At 38.5% G+C, this 15,594-nt stretch overlaps 1 protein-coding gene across 1 annotated transcript in view; it reads left to right on the top strand.

Moving 5' to 3' along the window:
• Positions 1–1,690: 1,690 nt before the first annotated feature.
• The window catches only part of LOC105053216 (DNA mismatch repair protein MSH6), a 31,509-nt gene continuing 17,605 nt past the window's right edge, over positions 1,691–15,594 (top strand). Inside the window, 11 exon segments of the mRNA XM_010934307.4 lie at positions 1,691–2,812; positions 3,457–3,553; positions 5,742–5,844; positions 5,930–5,983; positions 6,084–6,158; positions 10,813–10,881; positions 11,007–11,090; positions 11,351–11,372; positions 11,375–11,547; positions 11,688–12,226; positions 12,305–12,434. Of these exon segments, the coding sequence (XP_010932609.3) occupies positions 2,002–2,812; positions 3,457–3,553; positions 5,742–5,844; positions 5,930–5,983; positions 6,084–6,158; positions 10,813–10,881; positions 11,007–11,090; positions 11,351–11,372; positions 11,375–11,547; positions 11,688–12,226; positions 12,305–12,434 (2,157 nt within the window). The 5' untranslated portion in view covers positions 1,691–2,001.

The following is a 15,594-nucleotide window of genomic DNA, read 5'->3' as shown; positions in this document are numbered from 1 at the left end:
GCTCTGACACGGACATGCGGCACAGTTACCTAGGGGCATTGTCCCGTCGAGTGCCGGGTCAACCCTGGTGATTAGACGGCTACACGGCGACATGACGTTTTCACGACGGCTCTGACAGCCTACAGTGAGTTGACAGTTCCTCACTTGTCCGCGCCATTAATGATGGCGCCATACCGCGCTCCACTATATATACCGGGGAAGGCAACAGTGCAAGGGGTCGATCCGTCCGTCTCTCCCACATACGCAGGCTCGCTCCTCCCTCTCTCTCTTCCTCTCTCTTTCTCAGAGCTCTCTGTCTGCATTTCACTGTTGCCCAGTCACCTCTCTGACTTGACCGTCGGAGGGTCCCCGCCGGAGCCGCCTCCGGTCAGTGCGGACTTCCTTTTGCAGGTGCACGCTTTCCGGCGATCGGGCGACGAGGCGGTTGGCCGCAACAGAGAGTATTGGGACCTATTGAGAACCATGCGTTATTTTTGCATTGTGAGATATAGACAGATAATTACTTGGAAACATGTATTATTTTTTTAAGCAATAGATTATACAACATATTCAATTTTCTCTTTTCATTTTCTATGTAGATTGCTGTGCTTAAAAATTTATCAGATATAAATTAGATGACCCTTGAGGTCACCAATCAAATTATAGGTTTAACACAACCTAGCATAAAAAAATAGTTGGGGGACATCCACTTATCCAATCGCAATAGTGTAGATATTAATTATTCATGACAATGAATACCGGATGACATTAGTATCTACTATTTTTTGATTCGAAGGAGCTACATTTGAATGCTACAACTCGATGTGAAACTTCCACATATCAAAGGATGCTAGAAGATATGTGTGTATCGGGGGATTCTCTTCCAGAAGAATAAAAAAGTGATGAAAATCTATGCTGTAGATTCTCTAAGAGACAGAATGGATCAAATGACAAGAAAGGTTAATCGTATATATGAAAGACATAAATAATTAAGAAAAATATTTGGGGTGTGAAGAAGTTAAACGAATAGGAAGAAAGATTTTAGGCATGGAGAAAATAACCTAATGGGAATTTTAAGGCATCGAGGAGATAGGTTACATTAAGAAGATAATCTAACCAGAATAAATTTTGAGTATCCACGAGATAATCTAAACCAAATGGAGCAATTGGGAAAACATTTTGTGAAGACGTTAAACAAATAAGAAGAAAGATTTTATGCAAGCAAGAGAAATGGAAACTTTAAGATGCAAATAAGATAAACTACGCAAACGGATCCTAAGAGAGGAATCATGTCACGTGTGATTTACGATCTCAGGATGGAGAGGAACATAGGTGCAATAGCAAGTCTTGATATGAATGAAATAAAGATACGTTAGGAAGTCTTGAGATAACGAAACAAAGATACTATAAGAGATCGTAAATTGATGTGGATGAAGGAATTGGGATTGCACGTTAGCGGGGATTGTGCATCGGGGTAGATTAGGCATTTTAAAAACTATAAATCGTGCCATAGGGACTATTTGTTGTGGTAATGCTCAATGTGGTCGGGAGGAACGGTTGTTAAATCCCACTTATAATTTTTTTTTCTTTAGTAAATGACCCAAAGACGTGCTAAATGAATTACACAAAACAATACTATGATTAACACTTCGACATTTCACTTTATTACTAGAAAGCACAAATCAATAACTCACTAACCGATCTTTTAGATTATTTTCTATTGCCATTCCTCGATTATATAGATTCGCTAATTCGTGTCCCGAGACCAGGAATCGATTACTTCCCAGCAGCCATCCCGCCGGGCATCGCAAAGATGGCAGCGATTCGAAAAAAATGGTGCCAGCCCAGCATCTTGACGTGGATCCGTCACGCCACTCTTCCCGCCAAATCTCCCCGTTCTCGCTGCCAAGTACTCTCCCGCCTTTAAATTCCCGCCACCTCTCCACCTTCCTTCCGTCGCAACGCTTCCCCTCTCCGTCTCCCCACCGCAAACCCTAAGCCTAGTCCTAACTTTCCCTTCTAATGACTTCTTCCCGTCGCCTCAGCAATGGCCGCTCTCCTCTGGTCCGGAAACAGAGCCAGATCACCTCCTTCTTCTCCCCCGGTAAGGGTTCCCAAGAAAAACACAGTCCCAGTCCAAGCCCTAACCCTAACCCTAGCTCTAGCCCTAGCCCTAGCTCTAAGCCTAGTCCGGATCTTTTTCCGTCCCTACGGAAGAAGAATAAGCCCCTTCTAGTAATCCCTTCTATTCCCGCTTCCAAACCTAGAACCCCGCTGACCGCTGGGGAGAGGGCCTACTCCGAGGAGGTGGTCGGGAGGAGGATCAGGGTCTTCTGGCCCCTCGACAAGGCATGGTACGAGGGCAGTGTCAAGTATTTCGATGAGGCCTCCGGGAAGCACCTGGTCCAATACGACGATGCTGAGGAAGAAAGCTTGGACCTTGGGAAAGAGAAGTTCGAGTGGGTCGAAGAAGAGCCCTCGAGGAAACTCCGACGGCTGAGGCGGATGTCGAGTCCTGTGGAGACGCCGTGCAGTGCAGGGGATGTGGAGGAGGACGGGAGCAGTGTAGAGGATTCTACCGATGATGAGGAGTGGGGTAAGGGGATGGGAAAGGACATGGTGGAGGATGACTCAGAGGAGGAGATTGTTGTAAGCTCGAGAAGGTCCCGGTCGGGGAGTTCTTCAGGGTCTAGGAAAAGGAAGAAGATCGAAGTTGAAAAGTTGGACTGTGCTAAAAAGGTTAGATTTGATGGAGACGGAGAGAAGAGTACATCAAAAGCCTCTTTGAGCAGCATCAGAAGCAGCACTGTTGGGTCCTTGAGCAATTCTGAGAGTAAGAAAGATGGTCCTGACTACCTATAGATGTGAAATATTGCATGTGGTGCAGTGAGAAAATTAGTATTAGTTTTGGAGAAAAAGACTTTCAAGGGAATTGGTGTACCAGAGATTATGCATGTCTCAGTTGGTATTTTTTGTTGAAATCTACGTTCAAGGGATACTATTACTGCTAGTTTACATGGATAAATAAGGGCCTGTATGGTATTATTATTGTTTTTGTGTTTTTATGTTTTTGTTTTCCTGCAACTTTGAAGTACCGTGTGGAGATTGATGCTGGAGATAGTATTTGCACGTAACTTCTGCTTGTCCTTGACTTTATTTTCATATTTTTGAAAACAATAAAGTTTTGCTGCCAAAAAGCTCTCGAGCTTTTACAAACAATTTAAAAAGCAGAAGGGTTTCATCATGCATACTTGTTCAGTCCGGTTCAGTTTTCTGCTTGGATTTTTTGAAAACAAAAATATAAAACTGAAGCAATATTAAATGGGCCCTCAGATTCTTATTATTGTTCTGTCTCTTTGTTTCAGTATTAATAGTTCAGCTTACCATAGAGCAGTTATCAAGTTCGGTTCTTGACAAGGACTGGATTTTGTGTCTACCATAAGAAATGGGTTTATGATGTATGGTTTTGTAATGCAGGAGGGCATGTCTTGTATAATCTTGATAGCACTCTAACTGGTGAAGCAGCTGAACGGTTTGGAAAAAGGGAAGCAGAAAGATTTAGGTTCCTTGGGGAGTGAGTATCTGTTATGGAAGATTTTTTTGTTTGTTTGTTTTTTTATTAATTGAAATATGTTTTACATTTTTCAATATTATATTTTTGGACAAACTTGTAAAAAAACAAGGCATTTTCATTTTTCATGATGGTGTCGTAAACTCATTCTAAAATGTAGAATTTTGTGGGATGATGAGTCCACAATGTTGTTGATGCTAATATGTTTTTCAGATGCAAAATGCGGGAGGGATCCACAGGATAACTCTCTGATTAGATTTCTAGACAATTTATTATTTATGTATATACTAAGTTTACTCTTTTAATAAGTATTCCTGTACCATAGATTTTGGAGATGACCATGGAGATTTTCAAATTTTATAGTTTAAACAAATGCTGTGGCAACCAGAAGAGGGAGAAATTATGGGTCTTGTGGATATTGCAGCTACAAGGGCATGCTTGATCATTGGTGTATGGAGTAAATTCGGTTAGCAGTTGACTGAGTGTACAAGAAACATTTTGAAGGAGGCACCTAGGAGAAGCAAACTCCAAATATTGTAGGCAAGTTCCATAGCTTTTCTGGCTGATAGCTAGGGAAAGAATGGAAATAACTGAAAGACATGAGAAAAACTGAATGCTTGAATCAATGTTTCTGCTGCTTTGCCAAAGTGTTAAGTTTGGAGAAGGTCACATTTGAGAGTGTGGTCCACCACAAATGATGAATTGGGGACATGAGATAATGTAAATCGGCAATTTTATCAATGTTCTTGAAATCATTGTCGCTAACCTTACCCTTATATTGGTTGTGATAGCTTAAATCCTGAGAAACTCAGAAATTGGCTAAACCACTGACTTAACCTAACTAGTCATAACCTATAGACTTAAGAAGAGGAGAAAAAAAAAGAAGAAGAAAAGAGTGCTATATTTTCTGGTTCTTCTTACGTCACAACTAAGTTATACCATGATAACTTGCTGTTGGAACATAGTTAATGATATTTTTCATGCTTTCTAAATATTAGTGCTCTCAAGAAAGCTCCAAACTGCATAATGAAGCTAAAAATACTACTTTGATTTCAAGTTATAATTTGAAGTAGACCAAAGAATAGGAATTATAATCAAGATGGATTGTAGGCCTTGCCCCCGTAGGTGGGAGGAAGATTAGAACTGAATAGTTTTTCAATTATTTATGGGATGATATTATGATAACCTTTCTTATGATATCCCTTCAGAGAAACTAAAGTAAATTGGTGCAAATGAGAAATAGATATTTTCTTTGTGGTAGATCGTTGACACCTCTTATGTATAGGGATGGTGAAAAATGACCTAGTCAATTTGGAATAGCGAATCTTGCTTTTTCCTGTTTGATAATCTAACAATACTCTTATTACAATGCTACTTTATTGTCAAAGTACTTGTAATCACTATGCAGATGTGTATTGGATGGATAAATCTTCCATAACTAGTTTCATGAGATGAAAACTATTAAACATTTTCATCCACTTGAGTCTTAAACCCCCCACCTGTCCCCACCCCTCTTTTTTTTTTTTTTTGATTTTGCAGTTTGTTAATTGGACCATATGAATTTAATTCAACCAAGGAACTCCGAATTTCTCAAAATCTGATCTGAATATGGTTCTATTTTGGGTAAGGAACTTCAGGTAGAAAAGGAACTAAATAAATAGTTAGAACTTAGAAGTGATTATATGGGTATTCTGGTGCTGACAACCATCTTTAAGCCTAGTATTGTGGAAAGGCATATAATGTTGTTGCACATTTGGTTAAAACTCTAGGGATCAACGTATCCTGTTTCTCATTTCTGAATGCTTCCCTAAAGGATATCTGTTTCCTTGGCCTTTATGAAATAGTTGGATGCTAAAAGTGGTAAGATCAACTGTCAGGGAAAGTGGGTTGGTTTTGAATCTTCATGGAGGGATTTACCATCAGAAACTTATAACAAAAAGAAGAGGAGATATTTTAGCACTTAAAAGAAGAATTTGATATTAGCTGGAAAGAATGGTTGAATAACTTATTATCATGGAGATTTATCTCATGCCAAGGATCGCTCCAATCCTCTTAGCATGCCTGTTTGAAGGTCTATTAAGCATAAATTTATGGAAGGGCTTAGCATAATGATGTTAGGCTAACCTTAATTTCTTGCCTCAAGATTTCTTGCTGAATGGGTTCTACTACTTTCTTTTTCCTTTTGTCCTAGAGGGCGGAAAGATGCTCATGGGAGGCAGCCTGGAGATGCAGATTATGATCCAAAAACTCTGTACTTGCCCCCAGAATTCTTGAGGAGTCTGTCAGGAGGACAGGTTGGTGATTCCTTATATTCGATACACTAAGGGTTAAAGTTTTTTTGCTGTATTTTTTTCCAATATTAGTTGGCATGGTCTGTAGAGGCAATGGTGGGAGTTCAAGTCAAGGCATATGGATAAGGTCTTGTTTTTCAAGGTAAACCATGCTCCTATGACTCAGTTCAATACATTCACTTGCTTAAGCACCTTAATATCATCAGTTGAATTAAAAGATTTCCATTCCATGTTTTTAATAGATGGGAAAGTTTTATGAGTTGTTTGAAATGGATGCACATATTGGAGTCAGGGAGCTTGATTTGCAATATATGAAGGTAGATATTCTCACTCATTCATGCTCGTTTTTGATTGCTATATGAATGTTTACAACTTCTATTTTTAAGTAAATTTGCTTTGGTTATTAGCTTTCATAATGGTTTGAAATACAACTTGATTTGGTGCTTTGTTATTTTGGATATTTAGATAAAAAGGTGCATTTCTTCTGTTTTTCAGTTGTCAGCAAACATGTAATCTTCATGATGTGATCAGATAATTACTCTAGCTAGATGCCAGTTTCTACACAGATGAGACTTAGGACTTGTTTGGTTTATGGGAAGAATTTTTCTTTCCAGGAAGTAAATTCCTCGGAAGTTATTTCTTGGGAAGTTATTTTTGGGAATAGGATTTTGGTATATTTAGTTGCTTATAGGAAATTAACTTATTGAAGAGTGGTTTATGTTTGGTTGAGCACTCATTTATTGAGAAAATTGTGTAGAATACCTATTATATCCTTAATAGATATAAGACAATACAATTTTGTTCCTAAATTTTGTATAATAATAATATGATATTTATATTAATATAAAAATAATATTAATATGTTATAATATAATATTATATCATAATAATTTATTGTATTAATATCATATTAATCTATATTATATTAATATAATATAATTTAGTGTACAATATTAATATTTTATTATAATAAATTTATTAATATCTTAATAAATATAATATAATATTAATATAATAGCATATTAATATTAGTAAAAAAATATTATATAAATATAAATATTAAAATTTAATAAATATTAAAATATTAATATTAATATTATATTCATATAAATATTAGGATAATATTAATATAATATTATATTATCACTATTTAGTATTTCATCCTAACCATCCATGATATTTTGCAAAATTTTAGTCATAGATCTTAAAAGGGTATTTTGAGAAAGAAAAAAGCACCACCATTTTATATCCTATTGGAAGTTCCAAAATCTATCTCCTCCATGGGTTTTCATTTTTTATGAAATGTGGGAAGTGACTTTCAATGGGAAGAATATTTTTTTCATTCTCTCTTTTTAAAACTCCAACCAAAAAAGAAGCCCCTCTTTACTTTGCAAGAATTGCCTTTCCTCCCTCCACTTCCTGCGAACCAAATGAATCCTTAATTTGTTTGACAGATCATGCTTGGTCAGGTATCTAGTTAACTTTGAACGGAGAATCATTGTTGGTTAACTAAAATAAACTAATAAAAAGCATATAAATCAAACTTCAAACTAATGGATAGAAGTTTACTTGAGAATGCAGAAACCCATCTCTATAGGCTTTTTTTTCAATTTGTGCTCTTGATAGGCTTTTACATGAAAGACAGTGTTAGGCAAGGAATTTCGTATAAGTCTGAACTGATTGGTACACCCCGTACTGAGCTGGATCGACGGAAAATTGGGATGATTCGATCGGTGAAACCGATATGCCGGAGGAGGGAGAGGGAAAGAGAGAGGAGGAGAGGGAGAGAAAGCACTAGCCGCTGAAGGCCGACGGTGGCCTGCTGCGGCCATCGGAGGGCTTTCGTGGCTCGATTATTGCCCGATAGGGCTTTTACAAGAGTGAGAAAGAGAGAGAGAGAGCTCAAAGGGGGGAGCGACGTATTAGAGGATGTGCAGTTGGCGGAGGGGCCATCGGTGTTTGTCGGGCGGTTGTCGTGGCCATTGGGTGGTGGAAACAACACGAGTGGAGTTGCGGCTGCGGAACAAGGGCAACAACCCTTGTTCATCATCTTTTTTAAAAACAAAGATGAATAGTGAAGCCGATAATTGGTTTGTCAGCTTCATTTTTGATTTTTTTTAAAATAAAGATCAAAATAATGAAGTCGGCAAATCGATTGTCGGCTTCAAGTATTTCGGGCTTTTTAAAAAAAATAGCCATGAAACAGGGGCGATGTCCCTGTTTCACACTTGTGGTGCTGCACGCGTGGGTGCACCATCCGACGGCCACGGTGGCTAGTTGGAGGCTGTCCGACGACGTCTCTGACGGGTTCTCTTCCCTCCTTTTCTTTCTTTGCCCCCCTCTCTCTATTTCTCTCTCTCTCTCTTTTCCTCCCAGTTTGCTTTCTTTATGTTGATTCGCGCCGGTCCGATCCGGTATAGAACCGTATCGATCCGTACCGTCGGTCGGCCAGCATGGATTCCAGTACCGAGTCTGCGAATCTTGGTGTTAGGATTTTAATTTTTTATTTTTATTTAAAAGGACTTGTTAGGCTGTTACAAGTGTGACTGTATAAACCTAATCAGGTTCATTGATATTTCTCTAAGATACTTGATGATGCTAGCTTTATTTGTTTTTTGGAGAAAGAAATTTTTTTCTTAGAAGGTCTTGAATTTTGGACATGTGCAAGAGATGAAACATTTTCCTCAGAAGAAGCTCTTCCCTGCCACCCCTTCTCTCTCATTCTTGGAGCTTCTTTAATTTTATAAGCAAGAATATAGGTTCTTGCGGCATATCCTCTTGTCCAAAGAGATCTTCATGGGAATTTACAAATATTTAGGGAGGGGTATTGGGCACTGAGCTCTTCAATTTTGATGGAGAATACCATGAAAAGCATTTGTAATCATCATGTCTCCTTCTAGACATGGTTGCTTTTGGGATTTTTTTTACTCACTAAGCCTTTTCTTTTGCACCTCACGCATACCAACTTGAATTCCCCACTTTTTTCCATTCAACCATTTTACAACACCAATATTGCCATGCCCTTGAAGCTTCCTATCACTTTAGCTAATCTTCTTGGACTTGTATCAGGATTTTCTTGATGATGCTTGATTTTTGTTTGGACACTTGGGTTTCGATTTTCTTTTTAGCTTGGAAAATCCCTTATTGAATACACTATATATATTCTAGTTTTCGTTCTTGATGATGTCCTACAAATCTTTTTAGTTCTTATTACAAATACAGATAAATCTGCAAATGTTACCTCCATTATGTACCTTGCTTACCATCTTTATAACTATATTTTGTAGCGAATTGTCCGTTGCCACTTACTCCTTGGATGGTTGTAAAGTCTCAACTTGATTAGTTTGGTGAATATTATTAAACAATGTTCATAATACCTTGATTTACATTAACTAAAAAAAGTAATTATTATGACTAAGATTTGCGGAATCGATATCAGGATTTGTGCCGGCCGGCCGATGGTATGAGTTGGTATGGGTCCGTATCGGATCGGACTGGCACGAACCAACACAAAAACGAAGAAAGGAATCGGAGACGAGGAAAAGAGAGAGGGAAGGGAGAGGGAGAAGGGGGAGGGATGGAGAGGGTGGCTGGAGGAGATGCCAGCGGTGGCCACATGTGAGCTGCGGGCATGCTCGGAGTGCTGCTGAGGCCTCTGCTTCCTCTGTTAAATTGCAGTCGAGAGAAAGAGAGATAGAGAGGGGAGATGGAAAGAAAAGAACGGAGGGAAAGTCGGTGGAGAGGCTGTCGCAGGGCCTTCAACTGACTGCTGTGGCCGTCGGATGGCGAAATCGCAGCTTGCAGCTCCACAGACGTGAAACAAGGGCGATCGCCCTTGTTTCATGAATTTTTTTTTTTAAAATTCCGACCATAGTGAAGTCGGTAATCGGTTTGTCAGCTTCACTAATTATCTCTATTTCATGGATTTTTTTAAAAAAATTCTAATTACAGTGAAGTTGATAAATCCATTGCCGACTTTACTATTCATTATCGTTTAAAAAAAAAATGATTAACAGGGGCGGTCGCCTTGTTGTGCGGTCGCGGCTTTGCCCGCACCTTTCTTGCTGCCCGATGGCCACAATGGCCATGTGATGTCCTCCGACGGCCTCTTCGCTGGTTGCACCTCTCTCCAATACCCTTACTCTCTCCTCTCTCTATCTCTTTCGATTAAACGCCCTATTGGGCGACATGGAGCCACGAAGGCCTTAGCGGCCTTGACGGGCTACCACTGGCCTTCCAATGACGTTGTCCCCTCTTTCCCACTTCTCCTCTTTCTCTCTTCCTCTCTTTCCCTCTCTTTTCCTCTTCTTCATGTTCTGATTGGAAAGGCCGAACTGTCTCAATTTGTGGCTGGTATATCTCGGAACATCTTGAACTATCCGGTTTGGGATGGTTTGGCAAACTATGATTATAACACTATTCGACGAAACAACATTCACTTTTGATTTGGAATCTTATGTAAAGAGTGAAAAATTTACTTGTTGGCCCTAACCCAATCTTCTTGTTTTGTACAACGCATGATGGATGCCATGGCGAGATAAGGATCATGGTTGTCTTGATGGTAACAAATGATGGATATAAATCCTCCAAAAGCTGCAAAATGTAGGAGAAGCTCCAGCATGGGCTTTTATATCCAAGTATATGGTTAAGGACAGTTCTATATTATGGTCGTGCATGCCACTTTAGTAATCTATCTGTGCTTCCTATTCCTTGTGTTGATGTTTAAATCAGTAGTTATATATGAACTGGATTGACCATACTTGCCGCAATTTTTTTTTCTTTTTATACATTTTTTCTTGCTTAGAATTTGTGTTTTTATGATACCTTAATTCTAGGAAAGAAGATTTCCTTTTCATATTTCAAATATTTTGGCTGTCTTTGAAGTGTTATTTTTGTTACTACTGCCCTTTTAATTCAGATAAAACTCTTTTGATTCTCATATAACTTCTGGCAAATTACCTGTACTTTCAGGGAGAACAGCCTCATTGTGGTTTTCCTGAAAAGAACTTTTCGATGCAGTTGGAGAAATTGGCTAGAAAGGTTAGCTTTTGCATCTCATCTAGTTTACCTCTTTATGTGTTTTCTTTTCTTATGTTTTGTAGAAGTCTTGAGAATGCAGTGCTATATTTGACAATTCCTTTGTTTGGAATGCTTTGGTAATGTAGGGTTACCGAGTTCTTGTTGTGGAACAGACAGAGACACCTGAGCAGCTTGAACTTCGTCGTAAAGAGATGGGGTCTAAAGATAAGGTGCAGTAATGCCTAACAAAATCTGTATCTTGACTTCACACTCTCCAAACAGAAGAAAAGAACTTGGAAGAAATGATAGTGTGAATTCCAATATCATTAGATCAACTTTGTATATTTTTGATGAACTGTTTATGTTATTCCTCTAGCATGTTACATGCTCCTTTTCGCATTTGTTCTTTTGTTTTTAGAAACTGTATGCTATAAGTTTATGTGTGATACATTTAAATAAGTTAATTACTGACATTTCTCTATTTTTCAAGGTCGTGAAACGTGAAATATGTGCTATGTCACAAAAGGAACACTGACTGATGGAGAATCGCTATTGACAAATCCTGATACTTCTTACCTAATGTCGATTACTGAAAATCGCCAATGTTTTGAGAACCAAAAGGAAGGAGAGACAATTATAGGACTCTGTGTGGTTGATGTTTCCACAAGCAAGTTCATGATAGGACAGGTTTGTGACTTTAGTGATCCTTGAATTTCTGTTTCTCTCTGTTATGCATTACCATTCAAGTTCAAGAATTATTTGAAAATTTTTTCAGTACATATCTTCTCTTATCATACGAACTACTTTTTTTTTTTTTTTGGTCACAGTTCGAAGATGATTCAGATCGTCACTGTTTATGCTCAATATTATCTGAATTAAGGCCTGTGGAGATCATAAAGCCTTCTAAAGTGCTCAGTCCTGAAACTGAGAGAGTCTTGCGGAACAATACAAGAAACCCTTTAATTAATGATTTGGTTCCTTTTACAGAATTTTGGGATGCTGAGAAAACTATTGGCGAGGTCAGAAAATATTACAGCCTATCAAGGAGACTACCAGCATCAGCAAATGACAGCATTTCTGCTAATTTTGATAATCTGGTGAATGATTCATTGGCCTTACCAGATATGTTAGCTGAGCTGGTGAGTGCAGGCAATGATGGATTATATGCCCTTTCTGCTCTTGGAGGCTGCCTGTTTTATTTAAGGCAGGCATTTCTGGATGAAACATTGCTTAACTGTGCTAAATTTGAGCCACTTCCATGCTCAGATTTTTTCAGCACTATTCAGAATTCATATATGATACTTGATGCAGCAGCGCTCGAGAACCTGGAGATATTGGAGAATAACAGAAATGGAGGTCCCTCAGGGTACTTACAACTTTCAATAGATTTTGGAGTTTTACTTTGCAATCTTAGCATACTAATGTGATATTTTCCTCCTTGTAGGACACTCTTTGCACAGTTGGATCATTGCGTTTCCGCATTTGGCAAAAGATTACTTAAACAATGGCTTGCTAGACCACTGTATAATACAAGGTTCATTTTAGAACGTCAAGATGCCATTGCAGCTATGAAGGTTAGTAATTCACATTTGGAAAATAATATTAGAAAAAGATGGTTTTCCCTGTGCAATTTTATAGTGTTGTACATTTCCAGTTTATTTGTGCATCCCATAACGTTAGTGATTCACATTTGGAAGATAATATTAAAAAAGGATAGTTTTTCCCCAAGCATGTTCATAATGTTGCCCATTTTCCAGTTAGTTGTGCATACCCCATAATGTTTGGATGTCTGTCATTGGACATGGTGGAGCTCCAACTACTGCAAAATTCAGGCTCAAAAACATGTGGAATTTACAGTTTCCATTTGCTTCTGCTGTTTAGCAGAACACCTCCGATTAGGTTGACTTCGATGTTCTACTTTTTTCTCTGTTCACCTAATCTGTTGCTACTTTGTATATAATGGAAATTATCTAAACTCTAAAGTTTGACAAGGTTTTAGTTGTCATATTCACAGTAAGCTGACTTCATTACTTCATCTCTAGTTTGAGCTTTCAATTTAGGTTTAATTGCAGAATCTTTTTTCTGATAATCGGAGCATATCTTTTCATTTTACTTATTTCAACCATCATCTGCATAAATAGAATGTCACTTGGACATCATTATAGATTTATAGGTTTTAGTTGGAATAAGTTGCCCATGGTTGCTATTATCTGTTGAGCATGTATATAATCTGTCAATGTGTGCATGCACCCATGTTTGTTTTATGTGCGTGGAACTGGGATCATTGATTTTGATTAGTAGGATACACTTTTAGTAGGACCAGATTTTTACTTTTCCATGGCTGGACCTTCACCCTTCCAGTGATCTAGTTCTTTTTTGAGAGAGACATTTCTTTTGGTAGATTGATCATTTATTGGTATCATATTTTCGTTTTTAATGAATGTATCTTGCAGTTTGATGGACATTACTATCATGGATGTGGGTTGAATCATAAATATGATGGCTCATTCTTTTTTTAGATGTCTCCAAGCCTCCAAGAAGTTTGCTAAAACTAAATGTAGAATATGAAATTTGCAAAAATTGAATTAACAAATCTTAGTGTTTGGTTGGAGAAAGTTTGGTCATTTAAGACTTGCTCAAATTTTCTAGATCACACAGCCGGGATTCTGATTTTTGGCCTATTTAATTGGGTAATGAAGTGGGATGGAGGGGGGCATGGGGCTTTGAGAAATTTCTTTGGTAGTATTGAACCCACTTAATGATCACATGCTTAAATAATTTTTTGTTTTCTTGAATAAGGTCCAAAGTTGGTATTTGATTGTGATTAGGTTGTCAACATGGATATTGTGCTATCTTTCACCCTGTTTAGCTCCATATACCTTAATTTTAGCAATGCACAATTTTCAAGCATAAGGTTTCAAGAGCTGGCTCATATTATTTGCCCTATAATACATTACTAATACTTTTCTTATCTGCATGTCTTGAGAGAATCCTTGTTAAGTCCTAAGTCCTTAGCACTTAATACCTATGCATTTCAGGTTTGTCGGTGAAGGTCATAAAGCTTAGTGAAGAGTTTATCCCATATCCAGAATGTGGGTTAGTAAAGGGGTGACATGTCAAAAGTGCTACTTGCAAAAAAGGAAAGAAAAGGTTAATGTAAACTGGCCATGGAATGGGCTACCTAGTGATTAGAGTGCAGCAATCATATAGAAAGAACTGTTTGATTTTGCTGGAGAGAGCTGCTGCATGGAAAGGACTGCCTAGACCAGAGTGTAGCCATCAGAAAGTGCACCATTGAGGATGTCAGCTTGGAACATGGTGATCTGTTATCCCTTTATTTAAGACTTGCTAGAGAGAGCTGCTATACGGAAAGCACTGCCTAGACCAGAGTGTAGCCATCATAAAGTGCACCTTTGAGGATGTCATCTGGGAGTATGGTGATCTGTTACCCCTTATTTGAGACCTAAGTCTCCCACATCTCTGACAACTTAGGGTGGATTAGTCAAGTTTGAATTATCTTATGTCGGTTAGTGTTGGTGGGTATGGTTCCTACTCAAGGTTTGGCGTCTTGGTATCGGACCCAATACCAGTACCATGCTATTACAGTGTCGGTACATGGAATGGTGTGAGATGGTGAGGTGTATTGAGTGTCGCTATGGTACGAGACTGCATATCAGTTTGGTAATGGTATGGGTATGGTACACACGATACGATATGGTTCCGATCGGTTGGCGAACCTTGTTCCTACTTGTATTATTGATGGATTATCTTCAAAACCTATGCAATGGTTGACTTATTTTGTTCTAAATATAGACCAAATTTTAAATGCTTTTCTAGTTCCATATTAAATATAAGCTTGAATTTGGGAATGTTCTTTGCACGATTCTTTGTCAATTTTCCCCTGAAGGCCGAAAGTGTTATGCACTCCATCCAGAGACAAGAAATGATGATACATCTTCTATCACTCTTTGCTACACTTGTACTTTGTGTCTTCCTAATTTTGCTTATAAGAAATGGTGGAACCGTGGAATGTGGAGGTATAATGATGTTGGACCTCAACAAACAAGGCTAGTTGGAATGTTGTAATTTGGGGTCCTTAGCCCTGCTTAAATACCCAAGATCTCTTAACATGCACTTGATGTAGGATTAAACACATGCCTGCATGGGTCTTCAGCATCCCCCCTTTCAAGCCCTAGTGTCTTTGCTAGGGAAAGGTCCAATTAGAAGCAGAAACACCACAACTATCTCCTGATTAGCCCTAGAAAAGTTGTGCTACAGTGTTCCTAGCCACATATGGGCCATGGGTTGGGTTGGTTTTGATACCATTTGCAGTGACTTATGACCTTTCCCGAGAAGGGCTAGCCAGAAACTATTAATTGCTGTTCTTGGCATGCTTAAATATTCAAGAACTCCCAAATGTGCACCCTACAGGGAACAAATGACCCACCCATGCAGATTTTCACATATTCTCCCTGATTCAACCTTGGCATCCTTGCCAGATGAAGGGTCCAATCATAAACACATGATAGCTTATGAGTAGTCCCAAAAAGCCCATACCTAATATCCCTTGGCAGCATATGGGCTAAGTTATGGGTCACCTCTGATACCAATTGTAATAACCTAAGACGTTGTCCAAGAAGGCTAGCTAGAAGATTGTAATTAGGGTCCTTGGCCTTTCTTAAATACCCAAGTTCCCCTCAATGTACATCCCATATGGGACTAAAGACATGCCTT

The sequence above is a fragment of the Elaeis guineensis genome, chromosome 10 (genome assembly GCF_000442705.2).
Source record: "Elaeis guineensis isolate ETL-2024a chromosome 10, EG11, whole genome shotgun sequence".
Classification (NCBI taxonomy): Eukaryota; Viridiplantae; Streptophyta; class Magnoliopsida; order Arecales; family Arecaceae; genus Elaeis; species Elaeis guineensis.
Note: the sequence above shows the minus strand (reverse complement) of the source record. Positions and strands in the feature narration are given on the sequence as shown.